The following is a 23,126-nucleotide window of genomic DNA, read 5'->3' as shown; positions in this document are numbered from 1 at the left end:
TAAATTCACGAACGTTTGCAATATTTGCTAACAATTTTAAATTTTTCTCCAGCGAAATCGATTAAACTTTAGCGGAAAATCACCTATGTACGTAACGGCGAATAGGTGGGAAGCTGCTCGCTGTCTGTGACACGTCGCCAACATCGTGGCAAGGATGCCAGGCTCGTTGATGCAATTGTAGCTGCACTTTATGCCGGCCACCATTGGAAGCCGATGCACGCCGCCGTTAAAGGGTGTAACGAGTCCTCGTGCATCGCGACAATTACACGAGGCTCGCGTGCACGCGCGGAAAGCACGCGTGGATTGCGTTATGACATGATTATTGTACGCCATCCCCGACGGCGATACAGCGTAACATCGTGACAATACAGCCTACAGCGATATGTCACACCGTGTGTCTACTCCATACGCAATTACAGCGCGTTACACTTCGTCCATGTGTATAAAGGGGCACATTAAACTCTACTGTATCGTTAGAAGATAAGAGAAAGAAATGCTTGAAACTTACGTTCCCACAATTATTATGGTGTCTTCTGACCCAGTTGCGGAGCAATACATCAACCCACACCGTCTGTTGCATGTTCTTTGCGCCAAGAAAAGAAAGAAACAGAAAAACGAAGGGAAATAGCGAATAGAGAAGCACACTTTCAGAATACACACGGAATAATCCTGGAACCTTTGTGCTCCACTCTTCATGGGTCACTACGGACCATGAAGAGGTTTGTATTCTCAACTTAGCTACCTTAGCTATCTCGGGCTTTTTCCTTCTCAAAGAGTATTCTTTGCATACTTTTATATACGAGCAAATATTTTTTGGAAGAAATAAATCTCCGTGTTTATTTATATTCTTAGAGCGATGATTCATTTTGGAAGAAATTTGCATAAAAATGCGGGTAAAGATTCGAATATAAAGATTCAGTTATATCCAATTATATGTACGATAACGTATGAAAACACTTTCAAATTAAAAAATTTAAGATCATTCCTTGAATGTAATGTCAGCTCCCGAATTGAGTTTTGAATCTCTAGTCGAATCCGGATACTAAAGCAAGTTCGAATCCCGAAATTAGAGGTAACCATAGAAATTTATGTGCTGCACGAACTTTCGTAGTTGCACTGAACCCGAGCCGATCATTACCCGACCCGATCCGAACGTCGGATACCCGCACAACGTCGGAGACCTAAAATTTTATAAATGATATCACTTCCTTTACGATTTTTTAAATCATTTTATCCTGTTTGCAGAAGCGTTGTTCCCTGCAAGACCAATTAACGTCGCTGTTTATAATAATCACGTCTTGTGATTAATTACGCTTGCGGCGAACACGTACACCGACGTAGAAACACGAACATTTTTCCATGTCTGACGTAAAATAGCGGCGGTAACGCAAAGTAGATAACGAGGTGGCCGGAGATACGTGCGAGAGCAGAACACGCGTGAAATAATTTCAAAAATCATACCTCGTCTGGTGTAAAAGGGGTAGAGATGTACATGGACGAAAACTTGTCGTACGGTTCACTATTTCTCATTACTTGGTGCTACGTGTTCTTGCAATTTTAATTTTTCGAAATTCATTTCAGAACGATAAAATAAATAATTGCAATCTCCATCGATGACCCACTTAATGGATTCTAAGCCTCGAAAATGACCCGGCAACGTGTTAAAACGTATCTTCCATTCAAGTATAAAATACTGCCTTTATGTATCAACATGATACGCGGAAAGGAAGGTATAAAGGCAGAACACGCGTTGAATAATCCTGGAAAGCCATCCCTCGCACCGATCCTCCGCGATGTCGAGCGGAGAGGAACGTACAGGTTCGCGTTGTGTCCCACGGGTCTCGTCAGCACGGTTCCCGTGATTTGTGAGACACGTGTCTACTCGTTTTTATTTATTCCTTTATTTATTCGAGGCCGTGCGCGAAATTCTCGCGACATCCTCGACGCGAAGAGCCCCGCCGCGAAGAGCTCCGACGCCCGGCGTCGTCGTGGCTGCGGTGAAAAGATAGTGCGTCTACTCGTGCCATGAGAACCGGTACGGATTCCGTGCTTTTATGGGGTCGTTGCTTGGCCAAGTGGAAGATATCGTGCACGATGAACAGGTTTCTACCAGCGAGCTGTACACTTGCTTCAAAGCAGATCGTCTTTCCTTTTCTTTCTTCGCGTTCGTTGGAAATGGAGCGGTACTTCCAATGGCAAACGTCGATACGCGGAAATGACCTGTCACTGTTGTTTCATGGGTTTACATTTTTTTTTCTTTTTAGGCTTGTCATATTTGTACTGCTGGATATAAGATGGGTCTTATAACGCTCAAGCCCTTTTTTGGTAAAATACTTGATTAGATTTTACATTATTTTCTACATACACTTTCTAAGTTTCATTGTTCTATCTCCGAAATTGACGAAGTTACAACAAATTTTGTGAATCAATATTGAGGAGTGTGTGGGTACCCCAAAAAAATAATAGATTTTTGCAACAACTTCGCTATATGTAAGAAATACTTAATAAAATTAACTTTAGTTACTGAAGCCTTCCTTGCATCCAACAGTATAATCAGACTAGGAAATCATACTTTTGATAATTTTGCACGATGCACAGATAAATTTCCTTTTATTTGAAATTTTTATGTTCAAAATTATCGGAAATTTGATCCGCTAATCCTGAAGTTCGTTTCCGATCGGATATCCTGGAAGCGGATTCTTGTGCACGAGGCTGCTTCAATTAGAATTTGAATTTTTCTCAACTAGAGTAACGAGAAAAAGTGGATGAGAATTATTGATCGAAAGAATATTTTTAATTTTAAACAACCGTTTTTGTTCTGTCACGATTGAAGGATTAATTAATATGGAGGTCAAATGTGAACGATTCCGCTTCCCGAAAAAGTGAAGAACATAAAAAAACAAATTGATCGCGATCAGCTTTTCGATTTATATTCAAATTCAAAGGCCGTCAACTTTTCCCCTACCACGGCCTTTCGCTTTTGCTCGAAACTTGAACGAAACTCGGCGAAGAAGGAGCATATTTCTTGTTCCACGATCGCGTAAATCTACCCTGTGGCAACAGTGTCATTTTTATCTTTATTATAGGAATACTGGAAATTTGCTGCGAGCTGTTTCAACGAAAAAGAAAAACAATATCTAACGATAGTCGATACGCGAAACCGTAAAAATTCAATGTATCCAAAAATTCATAGACGGAACGTATTTAAAAAAAGTAGAAAACAAAAGCTTCATTGGCACATCATCCCTCTTCTCTGTGTTCTTTTTTTCTCTCTTTCCACCCTCCAGCCGTGTGGCTCGAACAGGGATAGAATGCACTTGTTCTCGCGCGTTTTCAACGAAACAACAGAGTCGAGATCAAAAACATTGCCGCAGAGATCGCGGCACGTCTGTCCTCGTGTCGTTGCTTTCAGGGTTAAATATCTGAGAGCGAGCTTTCATTGTCGCCTGTTGCAGATTTAACGGCTCTCGCTTGAGGCTCGATTTCTTTTCGTTTCTCTTTTTCCATTCACCAAACGCAGCAGGTGGAAAGATTCATGAATGGCTTTTAACCCTTTCGCCGCAACAAATTTCATTTATCCACACTTATCCCACTTCTATTATAGAGAATCTCGGATGCTGTCCAAAATTACCCAAACCCCTTGAAAGCCTACCCTCAACGCAAACAGATAATTCATCCACATTAAACACCGTGGAAATGGGACGGTCCCTTTAAAAAAAGAAACGAGAATCCCGCCGCTAAAACCTTGTACACCGTGTTCCGCACGAAAATAATTCTCGCCTGGTGGCAGACAGCGTGTAAACACGTTTCCCGACGAAGTGAGGCAGGAAAAGCAGCCAGAGGCCGCCAATATTTCATCGTATCTCGCGACATTCGTTTATGAAAGCTCTTCTCCGTGGCTTTCGCGTAATGTTCCTTTTCCTTCGATGTAGCTTACAGAACGAACACCGGCCAACTTTTATTCAGACCTCCTCCGTTCGAGCGAAAACAATCGCCGCGATGTTCTCATTTTCTGTCCTCCCGTGTCGGACATTTATCTGTGATGACCTTTGTTCCTGATGAAACGTAACCACCCTCTTTAATTAGAACCAGGAGGGTCGCATCTTCGAAAGAGAAATTTTGGTCCACCCTTGAACCGAGTCCTGATAATTTGGACCGTGCCGGGACCTTCCGATTGATTTGTAAGCTACTTCTGGTTCTCGATGAAATTTTGATTATTTTCTGGTGATTGCATTTTGACACTTTAATGGAGGCGTATTTTGTGGAATTTACGACTCGTTTTGAGAGTTTTGTTAAAGGATTTCGTGTTTGATAGAGATTTTCACTAGTAGTAAGTGGTATAGGTCAGTATATGGTCAGACATGCTTGAATAGTGGAGTCTGGATCATTTGAGACCCAAATTTACAAAACATATACGAGGATATTAATTTTCGGTACGCGGGTATCCAAGTATCCAAGTACCCGAGTACGTTTTACCCGGGTATTCTACCCAAAATATTACCTGAAAAATTGTAAATACGAGGGCAAAACATACCTGAATATTTCTCACTACCCAGAGTGTCCCCTGAATACTCGGGTACCCGAGAAAATCACAGATCTATTTAAAAACTTTAACCCTTATTTTTCTTGCAAATATTAGTCCATGGAATATTTTCGCTTGCTTTAGAAACACACCCGAGTGGACCACTCGAATAGTAATTAAACGTCCAGAAAAATGACCAATAAGAAGCGGTGGTTCTCTGTGCAACTTCTTTGCGCCATGATACAGTTTACCACCAAATTCCTCGGTTGTAGTGCAACTACTGCAGCCTCGTTAATAAAATATTTTACCGGTGCCCTGGCGAGAGTCGTTCTTTTCTCATTTTCCTCTTCTCTCCAGCCTGCCACTGCTTTTATTATTTAATCACTCTCCCTGTTCCTGAGCGTTGGCTAAATTTCACCGGTAAGAATACTCTTCTAGGATAACGCTAGATTAAGGAACATCCTTTCTCTCCTCTTACGTTTATCGCGAATGAACAGCGACCCGAGTTATCTTGACGACTCAGTTTAACGATTGTTTTGTACGCGAATGCTCAGCGTGGATTAATTAAGAAAATTACGAGCACTTGCTGTTACATTTGACGAACTTCCCTCTTGTAATCAGATTGAAAAAGCAGCGGAAATATTTTTCGCGCGTGAAGTCGCTGTGGCAGAGAAGAAAGGAAGTATTTTCGTTTAATTGCAACCGACCCGTCTGCTGTCCTAACATGGTGGAAAAAATGACGACGCGATTCAAACGGTCTGCAGAACACGCGAGTTCTTTTCTTGAACGTACGGAAGCACCCTCTTCAAGTTCCCACGCGTTGATTTAACCGAATTCATAATGACAGTGTTCTTAAAAAATTACAATAAAAAAAAAAGAGCTTGCTTTATTTCTAAATACAAACACCTCAAAGCAGAGCTTATCTCCTTATCCCTCAGCCAAAAGCTACACAACCGAACCCTATATTTGCCTACATTATCCTTTGGATGCTTCGACAAACCTTTCTCGAAGACAGCCAACCCTTGAATCGACTTTTTATACTCCAGTCTTGAGAAAAAAAATCTACAACGGCACGATCGAGTATCACGAATCCACCGGGGCTGTGCCCGTTTCGACCCACGTCGTCGTCGTTTCCTTTCTCCCGCGGGAGAGGGAAGAAGAATCAGCGAGACACGTTAATGAGTTTTTCGAGGGACGTGCCTGGCTCGGAGACGATCGACAAGAGCCGAGAATTAGAGAGAGGGAAGGTTCTGTGCTTTGGAAGAAAAAAAAAAGAAAAAACAAAAAGAATCAGTAAAATGGTTCGAGGTTGATCTTCCAGCTTTAAATTTAAATAAACGCCGAGTCGTAGCCGATAAGGTCCTGCTCGCAATACACGCGGCAACCCTCTTGCAGTTTCGACGGCAATCTTTCTTCCAACAGGCTGGTAGGTAGGTGGCACGACAGACGTGGAAACACGAGCGTGAGATCGATATCGGTAGAGAAAATCCGATCATTATTGTGCTCCTTTTCACGATCCTAAAAGGTTTCCGTAAGAGCTTCGGTGCACCTTTCGCAGCGCCAGAACTGATTGAAATTTTTTTAGAGAACCTGCTGCTTACGCCTTAGCCCTACTGTCCTTTTTATTTTTTATTTTCTCTTCTTCGATACGAATAATGGAATCCTTTGGACTACCAGCTAGCTCCCATACGAATTATCATTTGCATGCGTAAGGTGGATTTTTTTTCTTTTTTTTTTTTTCAAATTTTGGAGGAACAGAATTTTTATCGACGCGTCGTCGAAACGTGACAACTGATCGCGAATTTGTTAACGGATTAGCAGTCTGTGCTACGAAATCGCATTTTCGTTGGTTCGAAGAACAGATGATTTCGAAGGCTTTAGCCGGATAAACTGAAATCGATAGATTCGAATAGCGATCTGTAATATCGGCGTGCATGCGATACGCGCTGCTAGCAGATTCCCAATTTCCTCGCTGCCGAACAATTAAATTACAATTGGCAAACACGATAAGCACGTTTCTACCCGACGAAGATGAATATTTCAAGCCGCTATCGCTTAAATCAAAACGTCGATTCATCTTTCGACACAATAGATAAAAAATAAAAAGAAAATAAATGAAAAAGAATCTTGATGGAAAAGTGTCATTAATATTACTCAACGAAGGTGTCAATACAAATTCCGAGCAAGCAAGCCGGTAAAACGTTCAGAAGTCGTCTGAAAACGCCATATAAAATCGTGGCTGACGAGCGTCTCCCGTAACCATCCGCAGCCCCATCGTGGTAATTTTGTTTCTGAGTTTGCAGGTGGCTTAATTTTTGCCGCAACACGTCTGTCGGTACACGGCTCGTCCCGCGTAGATACGGCACGGATTTTTCTCGTTGCTGATTTTAATAACAGATTGCCACTGGAGCCGCGGAAAGGAGGAAGGGTAACAGAGGGTTGGACCAACGAAGGGTGTCGGAACGAAGGGTGGATCGTGGCTGAGTCACTGCTTATACGTGACTACGGTTCAACCTCCCACTTTTACCTCCTCCAACCCCAAACCACCCCACCGCATTCGCTGTTTCGTTACCTTCGACCTCGATATTAAAAGCAGACAATCATTCCAAGGATTTTAATTTTCCACCCTGATTGACTTTTATTATATTAAAAACACGAGGTAAAATGTTAATAATTAAAAAAAAAAAAATAGTTGGAGCATTTTTAGACACTCGTGGTAGTTTAATTTTCTTTTTTTCTTTTTCTATTTTTGGAAGAAAATTGGACCTGAGATCCTTTGATGTGATACAGAGAGAAAGAAAAAGCGAGGACACGTTAAATTTGTGGAAGTTTAACTAAAATTTTAAATAAAGATGGTATAATACGATTTTAGTGGTAAAATGCGGCGACGATAGAGCACGGCCAATTTGTCGTCACGTATAAATCACTAAACGGTGTTTGGCCAAGAAAGCAACCACAGGAAAACAGAACCGGCAACCGCTTTCGGCCTTGTCTCATTTTCCCAACAGATTTCCCGCTTGGTAGCCGAAAAATTACCGTCCCGCCGGCAGATCTGCTCCGAATCCAAGCTCAACGGTCATTAACCGTGGTGGCCGTGTCCAAATTAAAAAACGGCGACTTACCATGCCCGCTTCTACAGTTTCCCTCTATCTCTGCACTCCGTAGATTACCGTGCGATCGATAACGACTAGCTTCGTAGAATGTTACTACCGCCGCTGTTTGCTGCTTTGATACGTTATGCACACGGTATACCTGTTCTTTTTTCCCTTTTTTTTTCTGAAAAATGAATGGACAAACCAGCAAAGAATAAATGGGCCACAGCACCGTTATAAAGGGATTGATTAAAGTGAAGTTCAACGATGGAATACGAGGCTCGCGATCACCTATCTCGTTATCGCCTGCTTTTAATCCTTCAGGCTATAAAAAAGTAATTCTGTGTGACGCAAGAAATGGGAAGTGAGTCTTGAGAGAAATTCCGGGATAGATGAAACTAAGCTGTCACGATTAAGGGAAGCGTGCGACATCCTAAACACTCGGTTCCCAGAAACAGTTTCGAGCAACTGTGCAACCGCGAAAGCAAAGGTACGAGTGCAATGTTCGCAAACTCTACGGCGAATCAACCATTCCTAAGCCCTCAGTCAACTTAAACAACAGAACAACGCGTTCCTTTGGGCGGCAACGACAACTCGGCTCTGTATACGATTTCAAACGGCACAACCAAGCGCATCCGTGAACGTAAACGTTTCAAGTGACGATCGCTGTAAACGTAAATAAAACTTAAAAATTTCGAATTTTTACCAGAAACGATGGCATGATTTTTGGGTTGAGAATAACACCGAGGCGTATCGGTAAAATTTCGGATATCCGAAAGTGTAATGTCTGGACTAAAATAATACCGAGGCGCCAGGCGAAGAAATGATGGACCATGGGACAGGAGGAAGGGTAAGTTTTTCAGCTCGTAAAGTTGTAATGTCATCGGGACGATGAGAGGGTGGGTGTAATCTGTCCCGGTTCGTAATTAATCTTCCGTCCTGAGCGTATAAAAACGCGCGGAACGTGCTCGTATCATCACCTCTAATTTGATGACTTCTAGCCGGGGCTCGACCGCTTTCATAACCCCTCGATTGTCCTTAACGACTCGCGTTTTAATCGGTGAAATGATTAAATTGACAGGTAAATTCGTGGCAATGACCCGTCATCGTCATCTTCAGCAATATTGCCGGTGGTAAAATAAAAATGATGCACGTGTAAAAGATACGACAACGAAAGAGTTATCCGTTTAGTCAAAGCGAGAGTAATTAATTTAGCGGCGTCGTAAAGAAGCGTCGAATTGCGATTCATGGCCAGACGAGGGTTGGACCAGGTTAGGCGGGAGGATACGAAAAGAGGGGATGTTTTTGCCGCTGGTCTGTCCGCGGATGCGCTGAGGATTATCCTTTTAGGCGTCCTTTAATTCTATTTGTAGCCGGCTGCTCCGGGCAAAGGCTTTTGTCAACGAGTATTACCCTCGGGCCCTTTGAAGTCAAATTGCGATCGAGTAATGTAATAGTTCTGTCGACCATATGCATTATCCCGCCCCGTCGAACTTACAACTGGAGAAATTTAACTTTCGATAAAAAAAAAAAAATTAATAAAGAAAGGATAATAATGAAGCTTGGGAATAGATAGAAAGCAATACGGGTCGGTAAGTCGGACAAAAGCCAGAGAAAAGGCACGCTTCAGTATTTAGGAGAAGCAGTAACGTAACAATTGGCAAATACCCGGGATGGAAACGGTAATGGTGTGTCATGGTTCGCCTGAGCTTACTTTTATGTCCCAACACCGTTGCTCTTCATCCCCCTATACCATTCGCTTTCACTCTTTCACACGAATATACCTCCCTTTCTCTGCTCTTTTTTCCTTCCACACTTATCTCCTCGCCCACTGCTTTCTGTACATCGCTGGGGAAAAGTGTGTAAGCAACAAAGACACTCTTTGTTGCCGGACACCTTTCTCTATTATTAAATTGTGCGCTCTTCAACCCCTTTACCAAATGTACCATATTGTATTTCTTGTTTCAGAAAGAAAGAAAATATTCCTCTATGTTTGTTTATAAATTTCATTTTGAAAGTAACCACCTCTCCATGCTTTTAATACTTTAAAGAAATATCTATTTTTGATGATATTTGTTATACCGGTGATAAATTGATCGTGATGTTTTGAAATTAATTATCCGGACTAGGAACGCGGTTAGGGCTGAAATTTTTTTTTTTGGAGTGGGGCTGGACCCATAGAAATTTTGAAATTTCATTTTGAAATTGTAGAATTCAGGAATTGCAAAATTTAGAATGATGGAATTGCGAAATTTAAAAATTTTAAAGTTTTAAAATTCCACCCTGGCTCCTACATAGTTACGCCAAAGCCTAGAGATAAACGCAATTTCCGATAGAGATTGATGAATATAAAATGTACTCACAGTCAACGGAGACTTTGATCTGTTTGCTGACCGTCGGAGGCACGCTATTCGTCGCGATGCATAAATAGACACCCATGTCCAGCCTGGAGATCCGAGTAATTTCCAACGTCTCACCTTTCCATTCGGGAACTGAAAATTATAATCTTCATTTTAACGCGACAGCCAGTCTCGCTTCTTTATTAATTGATTTCCACGCTCGACAGTGGCGAATTGTCAGAATTAAGTCCGAAAGCCTTTAAAACCATGCGTTAATTGACAGATCAACGATGCCAGGGTAAAAAATAATGGATAAAATATGCATCCATGAAAACTCGTTTCGTTGATCTATTACGTCCGACAACTCGACGCCATTTCTCACGATTTTATGGCATTTGAGATTATTTTGTGCACATTTGACATTAATAAATATTAAAAGGAATGATTAATAAATTTTATCTACAATTTACACTGCCCTCGCCTCTATGAATTTTACATTTCACATTTTTTCTCTCACTGACACAAATGTCCAAGTAGTCCAACCATTTCGCACTTGTGACTCTTTAATTTAATATATTCGTTCTAAAAATCTCTCGTAATAAGAAATCCACGTTAATTACACGTTTCCTTTACCGACCTCCAATTTGCTACTCGTTCAACGATATTCGTCAGAGTAACAAACTGAATTTTTAATTTCACCCTCAAAGCATCATCCCTTATTTATTCCCATAAATTAGTGAGTGCCGCGATTCGTGAACGGGTGGTAAAAAATTCAACCAGTCATTTCTTTATAATTACAGACCATGAAATTTTAATCAGTCCATGCGCATTTTCTGAATCTATCGAATTGCGTGACGGGTTAACGAGGAACACCCTTGTCCCTTTGTTCTTTTCCCGTATCTAAGCGTACCATCTCGACGCGTTATTTTCCTTCGAGTTCCCCTCTGACACCGGTAACACAGTTTTCCAGATTGCATCTTTGATCTTTGAACGGAAACGGGCGAATGTCATTATTTTTAATTGCCGAGACTCGACCTCGCCGAATATCTGTCGAAACGCGGTCACGGATCTCCTCGATATATGTATATTATAATATTTTCCGTCCTGACAAAATACCCACCAGAGAGAGTCTTGTTAATTGAAATCTGCTGATTGTCGTCTCTTTTCCAGCTTATGGTCGGCGTGGGACTTCCGGTCGCCTTGCACGTTAGAGTCACATTGGAGCCTTCTCTAACGATGGCGTCCGAGGATGTCTGATAATCTTCTATATTCGGAGGTACTGAAACAAAATCATGTTTCTGTTTGATATTTGTCCCAAGACAATAATAGCTGCTGATATGGCATAATGGTAAAATGGCATCTCCTGGATCATCTCTTTAAGCTCAAATCAAACGATCAAGTTCCTTTGTAAAAGTGTCTTGCAAAGATTCATCTGAGCAACGTCAGGCAAAGTAGACCTTCGGCAATCGTGTAAAGGAGGGAACACGTCAGATGGACCCAGACATCGGTCAGAATAATAAAATTTGCATGACAGAAAAGGCTAGAGTGGACCTGAGTCGAGTAGGTTTTCTAAGACGAGGACTGGCCAAAGGGCGAACCAAGAGCCGAATGGCATTCTTTCACATGCAAATCGAATTGAAAGTTAAAAGAAAAAAGCGAATGACGAAGTAGCTCGATTCGACGAGGTTCCAAAGGGGTTGAAGAAGACGATGGCGTTCGGAGACGGAGGGAATCCAGTTACAACCGCGGAAACGTTCGAAAGCGGCCTTCAATGGCGGCAAGAACAGCCAGAAGGGCAAAGGAAACGAGAACTGCTCGTAGATAAGGCGTGGAGGGAGGAAATCCCCGTTAAAAAGTCGTAATCACTGACGATAAGAGGCCTGCTTCGCCGGGAAAGAAATGTCCTCAAGGAGAGTATCGTCGCCTGGGGGATGACGAGAAATTTTTGACACTCCTTCGTCTTTCCTTCGGGAGGGTCGTGAATATATTTGTTCAAGAGTTTTGAGTGTTGCTCTTCCTTTGTAATCTGGATCACTTCTTTTCTTTTTCTTTTAGATGAATTATGAATTTGTAATATCTTTTGATACTTTAAATTTCAAAAAGAATTGAAAATGGCGTAATTTTATGGAGATTCAGACAATAGTTTCCCAGGAATAATGAAGGGTGTCTGTTTCACCCTCGACTACCTGCCCAACCTTCGATAATTACTAAACCGACTAAGCGGTTGGATTACACGCGAAATCCCGTGTCCGATTAATAACCGATCAAAAATCCTGCCCTTCCTTCCGTCGAATGCCCGTTGCAAAAGTTACGAACAGTTTATCGAAGGCAAATGCGATAACGCGGAATCGATATTGCGGTCACGAGACCGCCGCGTATAATTCAAACGACGATAAGGCAAGTGGTCGTAATGAAACCTCAAGCAAATCCAATTTCAATGCGAATCGCAACGTCGAAATGGACGTTTCGTGATAGATACGGGTTAATCTGTAATAATAGTTTCTGATTTTTTAATTACAAATTATACTAATCGAAAGTGATAGGTATTTTTACTTGGAGGTCTACTGGCCCTCGAAAATTCAAGTACTCATAATTTCAAGATCCGAATATCAACCCGAGTCTCGGATCTCGATTCGAGTTCGGATCCTGAACTGCTATTCGGCTCCTGAATTTTCGAGTTCTCGCACACCTTTATTTTTACTATAACCTGAAAGTATTTAATTCCCGTAAATAACGAATGAATTGTAAATTTATAATCTAATATCTGTGTTTCGTATCAAAAGTATAACGCAATAAGTACAGAATTATAAATTACTAATACAATTATATTTGGACACACACGACACTTGAATAAATGAGGAGAATTATTTATTAAGTTTAAAAGAACGTGACATATTTAATTTTAATTAATACCTGTAAGCTGAACTAGAGCAGTCGAATTAATCCAAGATAATTTTATACAAATCAATTTTTCAATGTTTATTGTATGTTTTATATTCATGGCTAGTTGAACATTTATTATACAATTTTAGAATATATTGAATCGTGTATAATGAAATTTTATTAATTTTTCAGGATCAAAGACGGATATGCGCGTTTAATAAGCACCCCGTGGTGCTTGTAAATGAAATAATCGTTGATGAATTATTAATAGCGTGGAATGTTTTAATAATTCGATAAATTTCCATCTATCGAACATTAATATTTACCCGTACAAGGTTTTCGCGTACGCGACGCGTGCTGACGAATAAACACACGCCAATTAACAATTATCCAATTGATTTATTTTACGGGATGAAAAGTTCCCGATGAAAGGCGCTTGGTCGAAAATATATTTCACTGAACACAGCTCGATGAAAGCTCTTTTCAATTTTTAATTATTATTAATACAGATTACAGAAACGATATGATATTTTGCAATTAGTTAGCAATTAGTCTAATGATTCGGTATATTCAACGTGGCGTTGGTGATTTGCAATAGTTTCGTGCTGTTTGATGGTATCATATTACACTATTAGTTGAATTATTGGTATAATTATAATTCATTTAATCAGATAGAATAGGCCCTTTTATACTATTACAATCACTAATATCCATAGATTACATGAAAGCGCATGCTTCATTGAAAAAAGATAGGCCATTAAAAATTACTGTCATAGAATATCGAACCAGATGGAAAATAAAAAATTTATACAAAATGAAACTCTTCTTAGTAATGCTTTTCTACTAGGAATATCAGAAGAAAAGGAAAAAAGAGAGCCGTATTTTCAATTCCCTTTGGGTAGTTCGATTTTTCTGCTGCCTTCATCGACCTTTAATTCACCTCACTTGTTTTTAATCAACATGCGATGCTTGAACCATCCATTGATCGATAGAAACTTTTTATTCATGAATGATCAACTAACATATGATTAACAAGTTAAACTCCACGATATTCCGAAATCGTTTCGAATGCAAAAGTAACTTCAGTATTCGCATTTTCCAGCCATTTTCCCTAGCCGAATATCCACATTTTACGATCGTTGAAAAAAAAGGTATCATCCCTCTTCGATCGAATATCCTTCATGAGTGTCCTTCCATTAATACGTCGACCATGGGGTCGGGAAAAAGCGGCTTAATTTGAAAGTCTAAATGCAATTCAAGCGTCTAAGCATTCTCAAACGATCCTCTCGAGCGTATTTCACGCGTGTGTACGCTTCGCTTCGCTACGTTCGACGAAACTAAATAACTGACCGGAAACAAAAGGGAAATTTTTGTAGAAACTTGAAGTGCGCGAGAAGTTGAACAATTTCGAGTACCCGATACTCAGGTTCGCTCGGGTTGTTGTATACCTGTACTTTCAAGAACCTATCCCGAACTGACCTTAACAATTCCTACTCGACCCGAAATTCCCACCCGAAATTTTCGTGTTATCGCAGACCTCTAGTAAAAACCATCGAAATCTGAACTCATATACATTCAATAAATCCTGTATCGGTCGCGATTAATCACCGACCGTTTTACGAGCCAGGTGTCGTAAAATGATCGTTAATGCATCGAATCATCAAGGCTTTTTCGTGGAAACGCAAACGTCAGTGGGTCCCAAACGTACATCGTAAAAGTCTGGTCTCTCGCATGCAGTAAATCGATGTTCCATTGATCGAATACTCGTAATGATTCTCCATGAAAAAAAAGCGAGTTGTAGGGAAAAAAAAACGGTCCCTGCGGGATGTACGACGCAACGTGAGACAGAGGACGGTTAAAAATATACGATAATCGTTAACCCGGAAGCTCGAACGATGTTCCTGTGCGCGAGTGTCGTTGTAACCAAATATCGAAAGTGTCTATTCATCGAATAGAAATCACGCGAGCTCGATATGAATCGCGTTCGTGTTCCACTTTCGCCCCAGGAAGCATCGCCTTCCGTAGATCCTCGACTCGATAACGATTTTTAACGCGCCGGTTAAATTATTCCTAGCACGCTGTATAATGAATTTTAGTGCCATTTTAAAACTCTAAAATAGAAATTTGAAAGACATACAACATTAAATTTTCCTTATGTAAAGAATTCAAGTGTCACCAGAAATTTTACGAAAACCAGAGGAACAGGAAATTAATTAAAAGGACTAATTAGATGAAATTTCAATCTACGATTTTCCCAGAGTGAACGCAACTAGCACGTTTTTCACAGGAAAATTGTGATCAACCAACCGATGCTTCTATCTCGCCACATCGCGAAATCTATTTACGAATTCGAATCTGATTATTGTATTTCACGGCCGAACAAAAGAACCATTCTGGTCCCGTTAACGAGTCCAACGAAGCGTCGAAACGCGTACGCCTCTTTTGTTACTACACTGTCGACGTGTTCGTTGTAAAACGAATAGAGCGAGGGAGAGAGACGGAATACCGGGGAAATTAGTAAAAATATGGCACCGCTTATTAGCGATTTATACTTTTTCCGATAATCACGGATCGCACTGATACCACCTGGGATACGTCTGCATCGCCGTTAGGAATAATTTGCATCTCGTATTGCACCACCCCTTGCTGATGGTTATTACGATTCCCCAGCGACGTTTCGATTCCACTTTCGAATCTACTACTAACACGCTTTCAAACTAAATACGACGCTCAGTGCATATTGGTTTGTAATATTCGGAGAAAGCGTGATGTTTCGGGTAGCAAGTAATTTCAGTTACTTTGGATCTGATTATTTAAGATAAACCTTCGGGTGGCGGACCATGAAGAGAGCTCGAATTTTAAATCTGTCAAAATAACGAATGGGTTTCTAGAGTTAAAACTTGTATTTCTTAACTTTTCTCATCGAATACTATTAGAATATATAAAAGAAAGCGAATAATTTCGTATGCTCCAAAGTAAAGTTTGAACTTAAAGAATAATAATTCAACGAATGGTAACAGTCGATTTATTATCGAGGATTCGTTATCGGCGGGCAACAAATAATCGCCGCCATAAATAATAAGCATGCGCGATCCGCAGGGGCAACGAGCAATTATTCGAGCAACCGGAAATTTATTCGAGGAGTTATTCCGATAAGATTCGCAGCTTTCGGTTGAAATAGCAACGGCGAACCCTTCGGACGGTTCGTTTAGTGGCCGAAACGCAAAGTGAAGAGGGTCACGGGTCCTACATATTCATATATAAACTCCGGCCGAATATCGGCTCCCCCTCGAACCTCTGCCTTCCGTGACATTCCCACGAAATGGACGATAGCCGTGTATTTAATGCGCGGGAAAATATTTGCTCTCTCTCGGAATCGTGCAAAAATTCACCGACTGTCACGCGCAATATGCGATTAACCACTGACATCCGTAATCGTTCAAAATTAATATATATCTACTATTTTCTGTTTCCCTGGAAAACTTGAACGATTTCACCGGAAAGTTGACAATGGAAAATCTCTAACAGAGTCCCACTCAATCCTATGAATTACCGCAGGTGTCCGACGATCTGCTACATTAATGCTAATGCGGGGTGTTACCGAATTGTTCAACAAGCGCAGATTGAACAGCGTGGCACCGTTATACAGCAGCCGTCTACGAACTGTTGATGCATTATTCAAGCGCAAACGCCGCCACGTGTACTCTGCTTCGGCGTTGTTGCGCGTTAACTTGCCCTAAACTCCGCGCCAGCATCACCAAGTACCGGAGGATGCTAACACGAAGGGCCCACCCTTCGTTCACGGCTTCCAACGAGGAAAACGTCCATGAACCGGAAACCTACCAATTCGAATTGTCCTTGTTCCCAACATATTGTTGCGAACTCGCTGTGTCTACCCTCCCCCCCAATGGTACACAGTTTCAAGTGTTCTAGGAAATAGTTCACTGTTTTGTTTAAGATAGAATTTGTACCGATATCTTAATTTTTCTTCAAAACTAGAGATACTTTTTTATAGAATATTTTTATAGAACGAGATTTTCCTTCGTTTTTCATCGAGTCTTCGTTTGCTCTCCACTGGAGCTTGGAATCTCCGTAATTGGCCACTCGAGGAATAGAGAAACAGAACTGGCTATCATTGCCTTTTGCTTTCCAAAAAAATCGAGTAAATACATAGGCCCTTAAATAAGTATCAGACCCTGTGCGGATTCTCCCTAGCCGAATCACGATTGGATTCTTTCGGAGGAAACTTAATGATCCAGGGAAGTTATTATATTATCGTTGAAGGTATGGAAAAATCTCCAATTAGGAGGAAAAAATTGTTTGCGATAACGAACGAATCGAGACACTCAATGGGAAGTTTGAATTTCTTCCTTGAGACATATTTTCGCGACTCGTTATCAACAAAATAGGTTGAAGATTGTGATACGTGAGGTTTGTTAGAGAGGAAGGTTATTGAAAGTTTGAGGGTTGGAATTTACCGGTAAAAGGAAACTGGATTTTCTGTTCCACTTTCGCGAATGACTTATTTATTTGTGCTTCTCTGCTTGCGTGTCGCCGACCAATAAAAGCTTTCACGTGTTTATCGGACTCTAACAGCATCGAAATATTATCCCTACTATTATTTGCCGTAATATTCCTTCGATAACACGCGTTCCGTGTCAGCGGATAATATATGGAACCAGGTTTCATCGTGAAACCCTGAATTCCTTACGATAATTCGAAAATATTTCCTCGATTTCTTTTCAAAAATATTTACACAAAAATTGAATCGATGAAGCAAAAATTTCGTGTTCATGTTGAACTGATTTCTGACACGAGCAAATATAATCATAGATAGGTATCGGACCAGGTTGAGTAAACATTTGCTCCGAGCAAAGAAGTGCCAAAACAAGGGACGAAGCGAAACAAACGGACGCGTACAGAATTCGCTTCGAAAAATAAATGTCCACGAGTTTCGGCAGAAAAAGAACGAGTGAATTTATTCTTCAAAGTGGAAGATTGCGAGCGGAAGAACAAGTGGGACCAGCATCCAGCTGAGAAGCGAATATACGATGACTGCTGGAACGGAACATACAGGTTTACTGGACAATAAAAAATCTCAATGATATGATCTCCTTAGAATTATTAGTTAAGCTTTATAATATCTCTAGTGGACGGGCAAAAGAGTATAATAAATTAGAACTGTTAGTTTTGTAGAGAAACACTTATAATATATGTATAACCCTTGGACGACGGACCACGGAGAGAACCTGTATCTTAATATAATTTTGTGTTTCATATCATTTTCATTTTCAAAATTTTACAATGTTCCTTTAAAAATTATTTTTCCAATATATGAAACTTTTTGGTTTAAAATGATGCATTTGACTTTAGATTAAAAAGTCAAGTTTATACTCTTTTGATCGCACATCAAAATATTTTTGAAACAAAGGAAGAAGTCAACAGTTTCGTGAGCCCCAAAGTAAAGTTCGGTCGAATTATTTTTCAATAAATTGTTTTCTACCTTTTCACCAGTAGATACATGGAAAACTATTTCGAATCTCATTGTAGTTGGTTGTAAAGCTGGCGACACGAAACCTCGACGAGGTGTCATTCGTTCGAAGATGCTCGAAAATTAAAGCGTGAGGGGAAAAAATGGGTCGCTTTGACAGACATTCGGAAATTGAGTGGTTGGCAGGGTGGAAGGTGGTGTAAATGCATTTTGCGACTTAACGGAGCACGAGATCCTTTCACAAAGGATCGCGTCAAAGACGACGACGCGTGTCGAAATAACTGTTATGCGGCTCGGTGAATGAAGCCGTTTCAGCTACAAATTACTAATTACAACCGGCTCCCTTAGGGAATGCGGTGTCGAGCTGTTGGTGTTGAATATACCCGTGACATACGTACACTCTCTAGTTACGACACGCGTTCACTGATACAATACGTAATGTATATAACGCGAGAGAAACTCGACGAAATTCCCTTTGTGCCACATTACATGATCCTACCTTTGAGCATTCTTCAATTCGACTCGTGAAATTTGATGGCCGGATAGAAAGAAAAAAAGAAAAAGTATAGAAAGAGTTCAGACTCTTTTGATAGGCAACGACAGGGAGTAAAAATATTCGTCAAAGGGGTACGTTCGTGTTTCGAGATAGAGAAAAAATGTCGACGACCTTTTCCTTGACTTAGTACAATAAAGAATCTATTTTAATAAAATAATATTAGAATATTACGTGATCCTTTTCACAAATCAAAGAGTTTCCATCGGCTATCGGTTTTCTAATAAAAACGTAGCTCGATGGGAAACAAGGGTGAAGTATAGAAGCGGATATGAAATTGCATACAGGTTCGGTGAGTATCATAACACGGTCCTTTCGCTCGTTACGAAGGAACGGCAATCGAACCGACAACAGCTCGTCCAATCGTCGTCGGCCGTCAACTCGATAACCGGTAAAAACGTAACGGAATCCGTATCCCGAGGGGTAGTCGAGAGTTCGAGGGTGGATGAAAAGGGGTGAACGGGACACGAGCGTCGAAAAATGTACGGCAAGGGTCGAAAGCTCGCCGTCACGTTCCACAGTGTGCGCTTCCTCGGCTCCACTCGAGCTTCTTTACCGGTTAAGCTCGCCGAGTCGCCTCTAAATCGAATAAAAGTCAGATAGTCCCCGGCTTTCGCCTTATTTACGGGATGACGAAAAGAAAAAGACCGGCTACTAGCGGGGGAAACTGGTGTGCGTTTGAAGAGGAACGGAGAGAGAGAGAGTTGAAAGAGGAATGTGTACACGATATTGGATAAAGATCATTCGGTTATCGTTATCCAATCGCTATTTAAAAATTGTTTTGTCGCACCTCCTTTATAGATACAATGGAAATATGACGCGTCGTCGCTCCTTTCGTTGACCTATACTACTGATTTGTAGATATCTATTTCTATTTGTTTAAGGCAAAAAAATTTCAAAATATCACTTGTAATACATCAATTTAAAGCTTGAAGTTTAAATATTCCTTATAATAGACGAATAGTTGTGGATCACAACGAACAGTGTTGTTGTATATCAAATACTCAATTTTGGAATGTAAAAATTCTAAGACAATTTCATGACAGAAAAGTTTTTCAAAATGGCACTTATGATACACCAAATTAAAACCTAAAATGTACTAAAAATTAATACATAAATGCATCTTTAATATGTTTCATATTGATAAAGTTATTAAAAAAAAAAAAAAAAAAATAAGGTATCCAAAAGTCTGGATAATCTGTTCGGACCTTCCTGACGAAATTTATTCAACTGAATTAACCGAACCAGTTTGAAACCGGTATCGAACGAGAAACGTGGTTCGACGACGAGTAAATACGCGGCAACAATCGAAACCGCGAAGGCGGTTACGATTCCCGGATAATTTACACGGGAATCTCGTAGTTCCAGTTCGAAATCGTCGAACTTCCCGAAAAGCGTTTATTAGCTCAAGGAGTAAGGTAAACGCCTCAGGTGGTAACTTTAAGTGACTCAGACCGTATGGAATATTTACACACGTTACACGTTTCTCGCGTGTTGCGCTCGGAAAGCGAGGGATAGGAGGCCTGAGTTATGGCGGCCTCGCATTGTGTCTGTTCCGTCGGCATTATCACGAAGTGCCGTTTGCAAGTCTTCCGTGTATTTGTGTAACGCCCGGGCCAAGAGTCCCGTGGAAACAATTAATCTAACCCTCTGATTACTCTTCCGACTACCACTGCAACATCTACCCACCCTCCACAGACCATGGCATCCTGGCACCGACGACTTCAGACGTCAAAACTCGAGATATTAATATGTTCGTCGGGATGGCAGAACGAACGCCACAGTCTTACGGATACCTTCTGCTGATTAAATTATTACTGTCTCGACCTTTTCGACCTTCTTCTTTGCTCGGAGTTTAGCGCCATAGTTGGTTCGCAAATTTTTGAATTTTATCTTTAATAAAGTTTTCTGTGATATTTCAATGCTCCTCGAATAAAAAATATCAACAACCTTGAGAAAACGGAAAAATGTTTTAAGGAAACAAATTTGTTTTTCAAGGTACATATTTCTTCAAACGAATGACTTGAATCCATTCAAATTGTGCCCTGACCATTTTTCAGGTCATGAAAATTGAAGAAGATATTTAGGTGACCTCCTTTATCTGAGACACCCTGTATAGCGAAGAAAAAACTTGGTAAATAGAACGTTTGCGCTAGAAATTTAACGATGTTTCTCGCTTGCATTTGTCGTAAAACTACATTATGTTTGACGTGAACATGAAAACAGCCTAGACGTTACGTAATTACGTAATTAAAGAGGGGTAGGACACGAAAGTGCGCTCATTAATTAGACCGTGAAACGGAACGTAAGCGAGACCGGGATAATTGTAATGTCTCGTATGTAAATGACGACACAAAGGTTCGAAGATGAGATTATTGATAACGAAACAGATTACGAGACACAATTGGTACGTTTGCAAATGCGTCGAACGTGTCGAACTCTGCTCATTATTTCAGCCAGAACGCGATAATTATGAATCAAGCTTATTGTACGGGAGAGTAATTATTCTATGTTCTAAACTGAATTGTTATGAAACAATCGATTGTTAAATCATCAGAAAATGATGTGCAGTATGAAATAATTGCTTTATGAAGAAATTATTTAATTTTTGATCTCAACTACTCGAGTTACATTCATTCAGAATGTCCGACGAACGAATGCCACTACTATAATAATATTTGAAGGTCACTCACCAACGACATGCAGATAACCATATTGTGTTTTCGCAGTCGCTGTGTTAATCTGGCACATGTACCTTCCCTCGTCGTCCTCCTGAACATCTTTGATATGTAGGGACCAGGTCCTATGCTTATCATGCGACACGGATATCCTGGGGTTCCTGGTAATAACGTGATGTTGTACTGTCAGGATAGCGCTCTTCTCGAAAAGCATCCAGGCCACCTGAAATGAAACGAGAATCTCGTTACATCGTAAATACGATTTACGACCCTTCCCCGATTACCATAAAATTCTAATTCCTCCTCGATACGTTGCTAATGTAATTAAGATAATTAAAATGATTAATTAAAATTATCTCCAACTAGTTGAACATTTTAATATTTTTATCGGTGGATCAATGGTGGATCATTAGCAAATGCGGTATCTCGATACAGAATGTATATTCTAAGCTGCACCACTTATCAACAAGGGAACGGAATTTATCGACGAGACAATGGGACACGTAATGGCAATCCACATATTTGCAGACTGAGAATCGTGTTTGTCCGTTGGTCGAGTGTAGCAGAAAACTTTCCCAGTAAAATAGCGTCCACGTACGTATAGACATCGTCACGCTCCTGTTCCCTCGGATATATCCGTAAGGAGTCTGGCCGCAATTCCCTGGACGATTCATTCCACCAATGAATATCCATAACCATAGTGGGTTCGTAGATCACCGGGTCGCTTGAAAGCATCGTAGATCATCCGTCTCGAACGGAATTCCATGTTTGATTCCGATCCTCGACAACGATTTGTCCGGTTCAGCACGATTAGATTCTCCGTTTAACCTGACTTTCCTCTCTGTCACTCCTCGATATTAATTGAATGCGACACGTTGATGAACAAAGGAAACGAACAAAGACGACGAAAGCTCATCGATCAGAGAAAGGAAAAATCCTTAGTCGTGGGATGAACGTCTCTAGAGAAATAAGAAGGGACGTTACACGAGGTTGTTAACTTCCAACACTCTTGATTCAACGTAGTCACACCTTTTTACTACGAGCGAACGCGCCGATACGCTTGCGAGTTGCAGCCACCCAGCGATAACTCTCCTGCTCGCTAACCGGCCAATGTTTACGAGGAAAATAAAAGGCGACGGGAAGAAAGACGAACACGGCTGGAACAACTGTTTAACGTCCCATTTAACGCGACATAATCTGATGTTCATTGTATTCCTCTTATCCGATACGAGTGACACGAACACAATGGGGACAGACAACTATGATTTTTATCAAAGAATAAGATTTAATTGAAATAATTCTTAGTTAAATATTGGTATATGAATTAATTCGGTACTATCAGTGTTATACGCTTTCTTAATTACTATTTTAAATTTGAATATTTTCCCGCGAAAATATGTTAACAATAAAAATAATAGAAGTTACTATGATTTTTTAAAAACAAATGTTAAAATTATAAAAAAGAGGCACAGAATTAATTATACACCTTATAAACACTTTTTCACATCTTCTTCAGAAAGACCAAACTTTTGTTCGCTCCGTTCTCCTAATTTTCTCCCGTAAAATTA

The 23,126-nt window shown here is 40.5% G+C and overlaps 1 protein-coding gene across 1 annotated transcript in view; it reads right to left on the bottom strand.

Moving 5' to 3' along the window:
* The window catches only part of LOC114882313 (lachesin-like), a 135,959-nt gene that overhangs the window by 42,220 nt on the left and 70,613 nt on the right, over window positions 1-23,126 (bottom strand). The window contains exons 3-5 of the mRNA XM_029199208.2: window positions 21,574-21,781; window positions 11,074-11,232; window positions 9,978-10,106 (exon numbers count right to left, since the gene is read on the bottom strand). Of these exons, the coding sequence (XP_029055041.1) occupies window positions 9,978-10,106; window positions 11,074-11,232; window positions 21,574-21,781 (496 nt within the window). The remainder of the gene's footprint in view (window positions 1-9,977; window positions 10,107-11,073; window positions 11,233-21,573; window positions 21,782-23,126) is intronic.

Source organism: Osmia bicornis, chromosome 1 (assembly GCF_907164935.1).
Source record: "Osmia bicornis bicornis chromosome 1, iOsmBic2.1, whole genome shotgun sequence".
NCBI lineage: Eukaryota > Metazoa > Arthropoda > Insecta > Hymenoptera > Megachilidae > Osmia > Osmia bicornis.
This window is presented reverse-complemented; position numbering and strand designations above follow the sequence as displayed.